Source organism: Haemaphysalis longicornis, unplaced genomic scaffold (genome assembly GCF_048455015.1).
Source record: "Haemaphysalis longicornis isolate Haplotype H1 unplaced genomic scaffold, Haemaphysalis longicornis Haplotype H1 scaffold_2, whole genome shotgun sequence".
Lineage (NCBI taxonomy): Eukaryota > Metazoa > Arthropoda > Arachnida > Ixodida > Ixodidae > Haemaphysalis > Haemaphysalis longicornis.
The window spans coordinates 147973176-147984859 of record NW_027526295.1 but is presented as its reverse complement, the minus strand read 5'-3'; the positions used below and the strand labels follow the sequence as shown (position 1 = coordinate 147984859).

Below are 11684 nucleotides of genomic sequence, written 5' to 3'. Positions count from 1 at the left end.
AAAACCTGAAGCCATCAACTGCTCCCAACAGAAGACAAAAAAAAACCGTATAAACACAATTACACCAATTGCACGATGAACAATGGCGGCAACTTGGTGGGTGGCGAGTTACTTGTGTCCCTAGCATGCATTTTTCTTCTACAGTGATGGCTGTGAATAGTTTACTATAGGAAGCTCTTTTTCTTTGCATGTGAGAGCAGAGCTCTCAACTGTGTTGGGTGTCCCCTTTAGATTGATTTTGTCGTTCCCATTGCATTAAGTACCGGAAAAAAAAAAAAAAAAACGAGCATCACATGATGCTGGGGCAGTAAGCACAATTGTCGTCCGTCTGCTTTCAAGTTATTTTATGTGAGCCTAATGCGCCCGCCTGATTCCATACCAACGCGTCGGCGTAACAACAAACAGTTCACTTTCTTGGAAAATCTACAGGTTGAGCAGCGCTCAGACACCAGCAAGCTTGCTGTGCATCTTCAACACTGAACGCATCTGCATGTGCACGATGGCAAAGGCGACAACACACTGAAAGGCAGCAAGGCCAGCCATGGTCCTGCTGTTCTTCTGGAACACCTTGTGGATGTCCGCGAGGATGTGTCTGTAGCTGGTCTTCCAGTCAGGTACCGGGTAGGTGCTGCAACGCACCGCTATGGCCAGGCAAGACAAGGGCGCTATGAAGCACGGGTAGAGGACTCCCACTCCCAGCTGACATGCCACGCCCTGCGTCTGCGTGCAAACCACGCAGTGAGTGTCCATCAGCAGCACGTCGTCCAGCACCTTCATGCTCGCACCAAGCGCCATCATCCCGGGCATAGCGATGTTGGGTAACGAGGTTGCTATCCAGCCCAGATTTCGTAGAAAGAAGTGCCTCCTGAACATGGTGTTTAGCACCACCCCTCCGGCCGACGCTGCGATTGCGGAAATTGTGGGTCCGAACCTCAGGGCCCACCTGGTGGCATAAATGAATGAGAAAACGGGTAAGTCGTCTGACATGCTGACGTCAACCAAAGGTTGGCCACAAACAGGTTTTATCACTTTCAGATTTCTAAACTCCGCCATGCCCCTCATCCCCGTCATTTGCAGGTCTGACTAGCTATATCGGTACGATTCATAATGTCGGTACAATTACGTGACTTTAACTTGAACATTCTTGAGCGTGGTAGTGGTAGTTACCGCAAGGACTGTGCAATCCCAGGTTGAGTATGCAAGCCTCATTGGTATGGGCAGTTCTGCCTTTTGCGGCCCTGTACACCTCACTGCATCCGCCCCGAGTGCAAAGAAAACGTATAGAAACGTATTACTTCCTATTTAAGCGTGATAGCAATCATTTACAAAAATTGTATCTTGTAAAAATAGAGTATTTTGGTAGACATGATGAAAGTTAAATAGGGGATCATGTAGACAACTATCCTGACACAAGAAACCACTCCTTTCCCTGCATATATACACTCCAGTGTACTAAAGAGACTACAGAAAGTCCGTGTTTTTAAACCTTCGGGCCACTAATATATTACGCCGAAATGGGCCCGTTGGTCTATGCTATTCAAAATACGAAGCGAAAAAAGTGCTGAGATCAAAAGCTAACACAACAGTTTGAAAATCACGTAACATTTTCCTACAAGGTGAAACGCACGCATGCGGCCTCACAGGGAATTAACGGAGTTCCGGGTGGGGGATTTCGGGACGCCTACGAGGTGCCTGCCCCAATTTGACGTAGTAATGCAATAACGGAAACGCTCACACGTCACGCCGTGGCCTCCATTTGGACACAAGGTTGAGCTGATATCTTCGTGCCTCATCTCTGCTTAGGAGCACCGCATCTGGCGGTGCGTTTTCTTTCGACGTGAAGGTTACTACGCCGCCTCCGCGGTCACTCAGCGAACTTAGCGAATTGTACAAAGACTTCGAAGGGAGCGACATGCCCGTTTGATAACCTCTGCCGTTCACAGCAGAGAATATAGGAACTATTGTATACCGGACAGCCTAATTTAAATATGCAGCTTGTAAATGTTTTACTCCACTTAACTTTAAGCTCACTTCGCTTCGTAACCATGCATTTACTACCAACAGGGCGCCGCCATATTGTCCAGGGTCGTCTGATGAGCTTCTTGTTTTACGCCAACTTAAGCGTTGCAATAGAGTTAATAAGGTTAGAGAGCAACTTGGTTGGGTGGCAAAATACTCGCAACATTATTAATTCCTTAACATGCCAGAAATACACTGAAAAATTACCGACAAATTACGGACCTAAACGCCATCACGAGCATAGTTCCACTTTCGAACTAAATCGCGATATTGCCACTTTCGTGCACGATAAGGTTTTAAATGTTGACGGTAATCTGTTTAGTTGCTTTTATTGTCACTGATTAACGGGAAGTGAGTTCTACACAATTAAAGGTTAGCTGAGCCCACTGCATCTGCAAGTGCACATGTATTGGACAAAATAGCTAATCGACTCAATCATTTCAGTCAGTAAACAAGCTGAACTAATCAATTAATAATTGTAATTAAATACCTTCAACTGAAATAGCCATTGGCGACCCAGTGAGGTGGTCCCACTAGGACTAGAAATCTGCGTCCGTTTGCTTAATTAAAAAGACAGCCTAGCTATTATCGCATACTACCGCCAATTTTATGGCATACTAACCATCGATAATATATTTAAGGAAACACAGAAAACAGATGAAGTAGGGGCGATTTTCCTATAGCAGTAACCACAAGGAGCGATTTTTGCGAGCGACGCAACCAGCGCTAGCGATGCGACGAGAATCCGCCATCGCTCGTCATTTGGGGCTTCAGAAACGGGATATTGCCGCCAGGATGTTTGTTCTGCTCTTCTGCGCTTCATAGAAAATTCCAAAAGATTCACAACGTAATTCGATTCTTATTCTGGCGCCTCACCAAAGCCGTCCAAAATTCTTCGTTTCTGAATATTTTTCTCATTTTCTTAATTCATCATCATCTTCTTCTTCTTCTTCTTCTTCTTCTTCTTCTTCTTCTTCTTCTTCTTCTTCTTCTTCTTCTTCTTCTATATTTATTTATTTATTTATTTCTTGCCCTTTTTGGTTTTATTTTAATAATGACTAATTTTCACACTCGATTCCTCAAACACAAGAAGAAAAAAGCTTCCAAATCTTTCTAATTATAATGAAGTAATGTGCCTAGTCTGTGATCTCTTTCGGTTTAACGACTGATGTTTGGCCGATCCCCAGATTGGGTATGCGCCAGTAATATACGGAACAACAGCAGCAGCTCGTCTCAATCACTCGCCGAGGTAGCCGAGGCAACCACATGATGGCGATCGCGCGAGCGACGGTGAAACGCGATCCCAATATTGCAAAAGTACACACAACCGCGAGGTTTTTTTTTTATGAGTACATTTGTCACAAAAGTGGGAAAGAAACGTATTTCAGTGAGCAAGAGGGTCGTACATTTCTAGGATGCACTGTGCCGCCATCCGCCCCTTCCCCCTCGTTCTCTCCCTAAGCCGGAAGTTGCGCCCCTTGTCGCTGAGGCTGAGGCCACATCCGGGAGGCGAGCGACTTTTTATGGCGACACAGAACCACCATTAGGGTGGCTGGGATTCTAGCCACCCATTTTAGCCATCCTACCAGAACCGAGTGATTCGATGAGCGATTTGATCCGCGGCGAAAAGTAGTTCGTCGCTAGTCGCGTCGCTCACCAAGTCGCTTGCAAAATCGCTCCATGTGCTTACCGCTTATGACGTCACAGCCCTTCCTACTCGCCACAGTCACGGAAGTATAGTGCCTAGAATATATATATTCTAGGCACTATAACGGAGGGGCGGGGAGAAGGACATTCATCCAGGCACCCTAACCCTAGCAAAAATGTCGGCGTAGCTCGGCCCGGCGAGTCACTTGATGTGTTGCCAAGGGTACGGCGCAGCTGCGGTCAAATGAAGGATGCAGCGAAACCGCTCAACGAGATTAGTAAAGCTTTGCTTCAAAAAATATTTAGCGAAGTAAACGCACTTAATCGCTCTAATGGTATAAATTTACGTCATTGGGGAAAAGAAATGAACAGCATCTTACAAATAATAAAATATTCCAACCACTTTCGCTGCTCCTAACCAGATTTGGCCGCAAAGAACGTACACTATAGACCACGACCGGCTTTATAAGTAAAGCCGGTCGTGCTCTAGACAAGCGGCATGTGATACGCATTAGTAGACAATTCTCTGAATTTCTGTAATTTTTTTAGGCATTTCGGTAATCTCACGAGCCTACAAATATTGTGGGACTTCTTAAAACTCCGTTAACGATTTTGGTCTCATTAGGGAAGACATTGTGGCGAGAGGAACGACAGGACCATGCGCCCGGCTATCGAGATGCAATCCAATCGACTACCGCGTGCGCAGCCGCCTTCGTGGTGCTAAGGAGCGGCATCCCGCTGGCTGCGCTCTTCTTTCGCTTTATTCAACAGACATTTCCTAAAATTCTGAAGTAAATTATTAGATGCAGAGCATCTGATTCACCCGCCTTGTCCCTCCGGCGTCGTCGTCGTCAGCGTTGTCCGCCTCTCCCCCATTCTCCTCGCCGCGCCAGCTGCGCTCTCCGCCGCTCACCCCCTCTCCTCTCCGATAGCGAACACTCTCTCGCGAGGGGCATTGGATTGGATTGGATTCGATTGTCTTGGATTATATTGGCTTGGATTGGATTGGATTAAAGTGGATTGTGTTGCGTCATAGCCGCGGCAGACGCGCTGGGGCCGGCGCATGTGCAGTACTCTCTCTTCCGCGGTTTCCTCTCCTTCGGGCGCGCTGCGCATATAACCGGTGTGCCGTTCTCCGGCGAAGCAACATCCACGCTTGGCTCAAACACCTAGAGTCCACGCCGCTTTACAAGTACGCCAACGTCGTCATCGACTGGGACCGGCTTACGCAGTCCCCTCAACGTTATGCGCGCTATAAAACGCGGTCCCTTCGCCGCTCCGCCTATGCGTCGCATCTACGCAGGGGTTCCCGCGAGGGGAGGTGGGAGTTTTATGCGCATTATGCGTATGTAGGAAATCTCCCATCGTAAAAATCGACAAACCGAGCCTGTAAGTTTACGGGTCGTGAGGATTTCTGAAAACGTGACCAAGCCAGATTATATTCGCGTGACATTGTTGGCGGTTACACATATAGGAATCTCCCTTAAACATTTGCATAAGCAATGTTTGCCCGTGGATGCAAATTATATTTTGTGAGCGTTTATTTGCACAGCCTAAGAGGATTTTTTTTTTTTTACTGTGACTAATGCTCTAGTTGAGGCAGAACTCTGTGCCTTCTAGAAAGTGTCACCATCATTGTCGTCGTTGCTGTCGTCATCATAACCATCATCATTATCATCCCATTCTTCTTGTTCTACAACTCCCTGCGTGAGAGGAGGCACCCAGCCGGCGATCTCCGAGGGCGCAGAAAAGCTTTATTGGTTTGATTGGAAAAAAGTCCAAGTTAAGACTTCAAACTTGGCCAGCGTCGCCCGCGCTGTCGCCACCAGGGTCAGAGCCCAGCCGCCCGTTGCCGGGCTGCGAGGACTCCTGCCTGGCCAACGTCTAGGCTTCGGTGGAGAAAGGAGCGCGAGAAGGAGCGTCGCTACACACTTTTTGTGCTCGGCCAGCCCGCACAAACTCCTGAGCCTGCCTCGGGAATGGAGACGTCTACCCCCGCTTCCTCTACCTCTCCCTACGACATGGCAGACGAGGCTAGTGGCACAGACGCCGACAGTGGGTGCGCGCAGCTGCTGGGTCCGAGCGTACCATCCCCACTCAGCTGCACTATCATCGCTGATGATGGTCACGGAGTGCAGCGCGAGCCAGGGCCGTCGGACGGAGATTCGTCGGCCGAACGGGAAGACGAAGATGAGTGTGGCGACGAGGACGCTGAATATGACCGCCCACAAGAATGGTATGTTTTGCCTAGGCGCTCTTGTTAGGCTATACTTAGTGACTGTTTCGAGAGGCAGTTTGAACTAGCTGACAGCCAGATGCCGCGAAGTTAGTTTTCTTGCACAAAAGCGTGCGGAAAGAAAGAGACGGATATATATATATATATATATATATATGTGTGTGTGTGTGTGTGTGTGTGTGTGAAACTTTGACTCTGGGAATAGGGAAGGGATGGCAGGAGCATGCAAGGCCGACGCGACGTCCAGTCCCCGCGACATAACCAACACTATTAAGGCCTGTTCCCAGAGGGTTGGGGGATGGGAGGTAGGGTATGGGGAAGCTGGCCACTCACAAAGACAGTAGTCGTCCGTGTCCAGTGACCCACATGCAGAACACTTAGGGGAGGGGAAAAAGGTGGGGGTGTGTGGGCAGACAAGTTGGATGCGATGGGGGAGCGTGTGTGTTCGGAGAAGTCGCCGCATGTGAGCTGCAGCGTGGCTGAGGGCGGAGAGGGGGGAGGCAGAGTTCGGCGGCGGAGGCGGTGTTGTAGGGTAATGCCCCTGTTAGCAAGAAGTGGTTCAGATTCCGCTGACTCAGGGGCGCCATGAGTAGGCGTAAAAAATCGGTAGCCCAGAGAGTCACAGCTCGGGCATGGTCGTGTACCACCTTATTAGCGCCTATGCCAGTGTGAGCCGGGGACCATACCAGCGTCACGGGGACGGAGGAGGATTAAGCGGTGGACACATGTCCGTACGAGCAATCCGGTTTCCGACGCGGCGCGTCGAAATATCTATAGTTCAAACCACAAGCTAGGTGCAGCACTGTGGAGGCTACATTGTTGTCAAGAGTGCGCCCACTGAGGGCGCCTAACTCGCCGTGAAGGGGGTCCTGAAAGGACATTCCCTTCTCCCCTCTCGGCAAGTGGGACCGCAAGGCCCCGGCGCCCTTTGTCGCTTCCTTCGCGGTGAGTTAGGGTTAGGCGCCCTGAGGGGCGGGCTGTTGACAACAATGTAGCCTGCAGAGTGCTGCACCTAGCTTGTGGTATGAACTTGGATGCGAGCCAAACCGGTTCTCTGCGCGCAGGCGCGTGCGGGGACGCGGCCCTTTTCTCATGTGTTACAGGGGAAATGCGTCCCTCACTGCATTTCCGAATTGTCCTCTGGTGCGAGGAGCGCCGTGGTCGAGTTGGATGAGGGCATCCTGTATGGAGAGATGGGGTCGGAGGCCGAACATATTGTGGGGCAGAGTAGAGTTTTGAAGCAGTGTAGTATATGCGCGTGGACTGGATGTCCAAGGAGTTCTCCAAGGAATGGGGTGGAGGCAACATAAAGGCTTAGCACGCCTGGTCCTGACCGCAGTAACACTCCCCTTCTCCAGCTGGATGGCCTCGCCCCTGAACATCTCACCTCCTACCTCAGCTTGCGGAAATTTTGTTGCTAAGGTGCGCACGACCATTTCCTTTTTTTCTTTGCAGGCTAATGGACCGCCAGACTGTGCTGCCGCATTTCATAAACTTGCAGGACGACTCGCAGCCAGTATTGTGGACAAGCTTCAATCGACGCAGCATGCCGTCAGGTCCGGAAATAACACGTGAAGAATAATACAAAAAAAGCATATCAGTATCTGACACATTAAGTTTGGGCCTAACTCGCTAGTGCTCAGATCAAACTGATGAAACTGTATACAGAAAATGTGTATTTATTTCGTCTTGTAAAAAAAGTACAAGAATATTCGCCTGTTGTGTCTGGCTTGTTCTTATTTACAGTTAAACCTGGAGGTAACGAACCTGGAGGTAACGAACTCCTGGATTTAACGAAGGTTTTCAATTCCCCATTGCTATCCCCATTGAAACCCATGTGTTCGCGACCTCTATGTAACGAAGGCGTCGCGACGGTTAACCTTGATGTAACGAATTCGCTACGCTGATGAGCCATTGTTCTTGCACTTTTTCTGAAAAATTGGCCGGAGAAATGCACTAATTTGGCGCACTTCGCCCGCATCGAAAAGTATACCGTGCGTTCCAGTGCGAGTGCGGTGGCGGTTTGGTGCTAGGCCTGCCTGTCGGGGTGTCGTCGTGCGTCTCCACTGGTATCGGTGGTGTCGGTTCGTCGCTGATCAGTTCTGCTGGCGCCTGGGCGCCAGCAGATAGCCCGGGCGCCTGGCCGCTAATCTCATAAGTGGACCTTACACCCTCTCAACAATTTTAAGTGCGGCAAAGAGCGTCAAGTTCACGAGAAGCTAGGCGCCCTTTCAACATAAGTTTGGTCCTTCAAACGGGTTAAGAAACCTAAAAGTGTCCAAAGTGATAATCGAAAAGTGTCCAAAGTGATAGTTATAAGTTGACGAGGGGTAAGTGATTTTGCTTCTTTGGAGTGCCGTGTGGTGCCTAAGCACGTGGGAAAGCAGCCGGCGCAAATCAGTTTTTCTCTGTGATACACATTCTTGAAGGATGAGTTCACCAACACTGATGACTAGCATTTTGGCTTTGTTTCTTCATTCACGCGAGCCTTAACTAGAAACCTGCATGTAACAAAAACTTGCAATTTTTTTTCAACTTCGTTTTAACTGTATTTCGTGTAATGAAATATATATTTGTCTACGATGGTTGCCAATTCAATTAACCCTCCGCACTAACCCTCCGGAGCACTACCTATGCAGTATCTGCCTATATGAAACCCCCTCCAGGCACTGCTCGTCGAGTGATTCACGGCATTCCTGAGGGTATCACGCAGGATCCCCAGGTGGTCAAAATTAACCCGCAGCCCTCCACTACGGCGCACCTCACCGCCTGCGCTGCGTTGGTGCGTTAAACCCTACAATCAATCAATCAATCAATCTGCTTCTTCATCTACCTTTCCTTGCATCCTTCATCTACCACCACACATAGTAATCCAGCAAGTTTCAAGTCTAAATAGTTTAAAGGCCACAAAGTTGGACGCTTCAACCAGAGAAGGCAATTTTGCCTGCCCTTGTCGGTCATGAACTGCCTTCTTATCATGACGTAGAAGCCGCACATAATTTCTTTGTCAAGCACACCCTCGATGGTACACTTATCAACTCAAAGCTGCTCTGCTGTGGGCCCTGATTGACAGGCTGGGGTCATCGTTTTTGGCATTTTGGGCTTGGTTTACAACCGTCCCAGCGGCATCTCTCGTTTGGAATGCCTCATCCTTCTTGCCACTGATAACGCATCCCCTGTGAGTCAAGCACCTCTTAGCTGTCACTGAAGGCAAATATTCTTGCAGCGTTCAAAAGGTGGCATTGAGCTCACCGCCGCTAACCGACCGTACTTGATCCACGCCCGCCTCATGGGTCGCACGAGATCAGGTCTACTGACCTTCAACGGACTCCGCATCCCGTACTACATTAAACTAGACTGTGAAATGGTGCGCTGCCGTCCATACCGCCGCCCCGCCCAGACTTGCCAATGTTGTGGTGACATAGGGCACCGTCAAGTCGTGTGCCCGCACCCCGACAAGCCACGATGCCCGGCCTGTGGTATCGCCAACACGTCACCCGACCACTCCTGTGCCCCTCGGTGTACACTGTGTGATGGACCCCACGCCACTGCCAACAAAGAATGTCCCAAACGCTTTCTACCGGTCCCCCAAACACGGAGATTCCGCCAACCTTCCCAGTTCCAATGCCAACCAATCGGCCAGACCATGCTGGCCTACCACGACCAGAACTTTCCAGCCCTACAAACCCAATCCTCGACTGCCCACCCTGGACATCGGAACGCCATCCAACCGCAGGTGAGCTGGCCAGATGCTCTCCGCCCTACTCCCACTGCTCTAACTTCGCCCTCCATCCCCCCTCCCCCCGCAAAACCCCAACCACCAATCCGCCCTTCCTACTCCGCTGCTATTGCTGAACTTAAACAGCAACAGCAACGTTTCCAAGCACAACTCGCCTCTCTAATTGCCAAAGCTGACACCCTATTAGCCTCCCCCCTCCCAGCCCCGCCGCCCCCACCAGCACCCCTTCCTGAACAGATTCAAGTGCTAATTGACACGAAAATAGTGGAAGCCATAAAAGAATTGATAGAATCACGAACCGAGAATCTGGCTCCCATATATAGTGTCATCCAGGCAATATCTGAACGGCAAAACAAATTAGAGCAGTCCATCCAAGGCATACAGAACTCCCTGGATTCGACTCACCAACCCAAGAAACTCAAACATCACCCTTATCATGACTAGTCCCCCGGATACCGACCTCGTCGTACTCCAGTGGAACTGCCGTTCCCTTGCCAACAAGCGACACCAGCTAGACTTGTTTACCAAACAAGATCCTCCGGATGTCATTTCCCTGCAAGAGACCAATACGCCCTTCAAGACCCTTCACGCAAGCTCATTTCCAGAAGGCCGACTGGCCCCAGCATTTTTATCCTGAGTATCTACAGTCGCCCATCCGATTACCTCCACAACATTGAGGCACTGATTTACGAAGCCGCATCCCTGTCCAAGGACGCCCCTTTACTTCTCGGAGATTTCAACGCCTAACATCCTGCATGGGGCTACCACTCTGCCTCAAAAAAAAAAAAAAAAGGAACGGCCCTCCTCTGCGCCACCCAGAACCACCAGTTGATCATCCAAAACGACCTCACCTTTCCAACCCGCACCGGCAGCAGTGTCACCAGAGACACCACACCTGATTTATCATTCACTAGAAACATCTCCAGGATCCAATGGTCCCGTCTCGAGGAAATACTCGGCAGCGACCATCATCTCCTCTCTCCTCGCTTCCCAACCAAAAAGAGAACGACCCGGACGGGCACCGCACGCCTGACTAACTGCTCCGCCTTCCGTGAAGATCCAACCCCTCTCCCTGCAATAAGCCAACATTTAAGTGACTGGACCCAGGACCTCGAACACCGGGTTAAAAGCACACCCAAGAAATCGCACTTACTGACAGCGCTCCGGCAGTCGGCCCCCACCTTATGTATTTGGGACGCGCGTCGTAGTCTTACTAAACGCTGGAAACGGCAGAAGCATAATCGTAAACTTAAAAAGCGCATAGCCCTCCTAACCCAGCAGGCGCAAGCATATGCCGCCGATCTCCAGCGACAAAATTGGCACTCCTTCTGCAATCAGCTCCAAGGCACTCTCCACACAAAGAAAACGTGGCATCTCCTCCGTTCCCTTCTCGAACACCAATACTAAGAGATACACAAACCACAGAATACATCAACTAATCCGAAACAGCGCTTTCCGCTCTCAAGAACTTCTCAAGGTGATCCGTGACCATCTTGTTGGCGACCCTACTATCTACCCACCCATCCCCGACACATGCTATACGGGCCTAGCTAACAAAGCACCAGATGCCCCGTTTACCTTCAGTGAACTTCAGGCTGTCCTGGCCCGCCTCACCCGCAACACCACCTCAGGAAAGGACCATATTACCTACCGCACTCTCCGCAATCTCGACGAGGACACACTCCAAGACCTCGAATTTTACAATTATCACTGGCAGGGGGAACTCTAGCTGAGCAGTGGCGACACTCGGACATCATACTAATACCAAAACCCAACAAGCCACTGACACTGACTACTCTTCGACCAATTTTCCTGACCTCATGAATCGGTAAACTCTTCGAACACCTATAGTACATCAGCGCCTCACCGCATACCTGGAAGACCACAACCTCTACCCTTTCACAATGTTTGGTTTTAGGCAACACCTATCTACTCGAGACGTCCTCCTGCAGCTCAAGGAACAGGTGGTCGACCACCTGAGCCGCCCCTCCCCCAAAACAATCTTAACACTCGACGTCAAGGGTGCATTCGACAACGTCACCC

The 11684-nt window shown here is 50.1% G+C and overlaps 2 protein-coding genes across 2 annotated transcripts; one reads left to right on the top strand and one right to left on the bottom strand.

Moving 5' to 3' along the window:
* Window positions 1–327: 327 nt before the first annotated feature.
* Window positions 328–2095, bottom strand: LOC144169296 (transmembrane protein 126). The gene is made up of 2 exons (XM_077698375.1): window positions 1736–2095; window positions 328–943 (listed from the first exon to the last, which is right to left on the bottom strand). The coding sequence occupies exons 1-2, from the start codon at window positions 1912–1914 to the stop codon at window positions 442–444; spliced, it is 681 nt and encodes a 226-aa protein (XP_077554501.1). The 5' UTR covers window positions 1915–2095; the 3' UTR covers window positions 328–441.
* A 3260-nt stretch (window positions 2096–5355) lies between these two features.
* On the top strand, window positions 5356–7616 carry LOC144169297 (uncharacterized). The gene is made up of 2 exons (XM_077698377.1): window positions 5356–5902; window positions 7358–7616. The coding sequence occupies exons 1-2, from the start codon at window positions 5646–5648 to the stop codon at window positions 7482–7484; spliced, it is 384 nt and encodes a 127-aa protein (XP_077554503.1). The 5' UTR covers window positions 5356–5645; the 3' UTR covers window positions 7485–7616.
* The last annotated feature ends 4068 nt before the right edge of the window (window positions 7617–11684 follow it).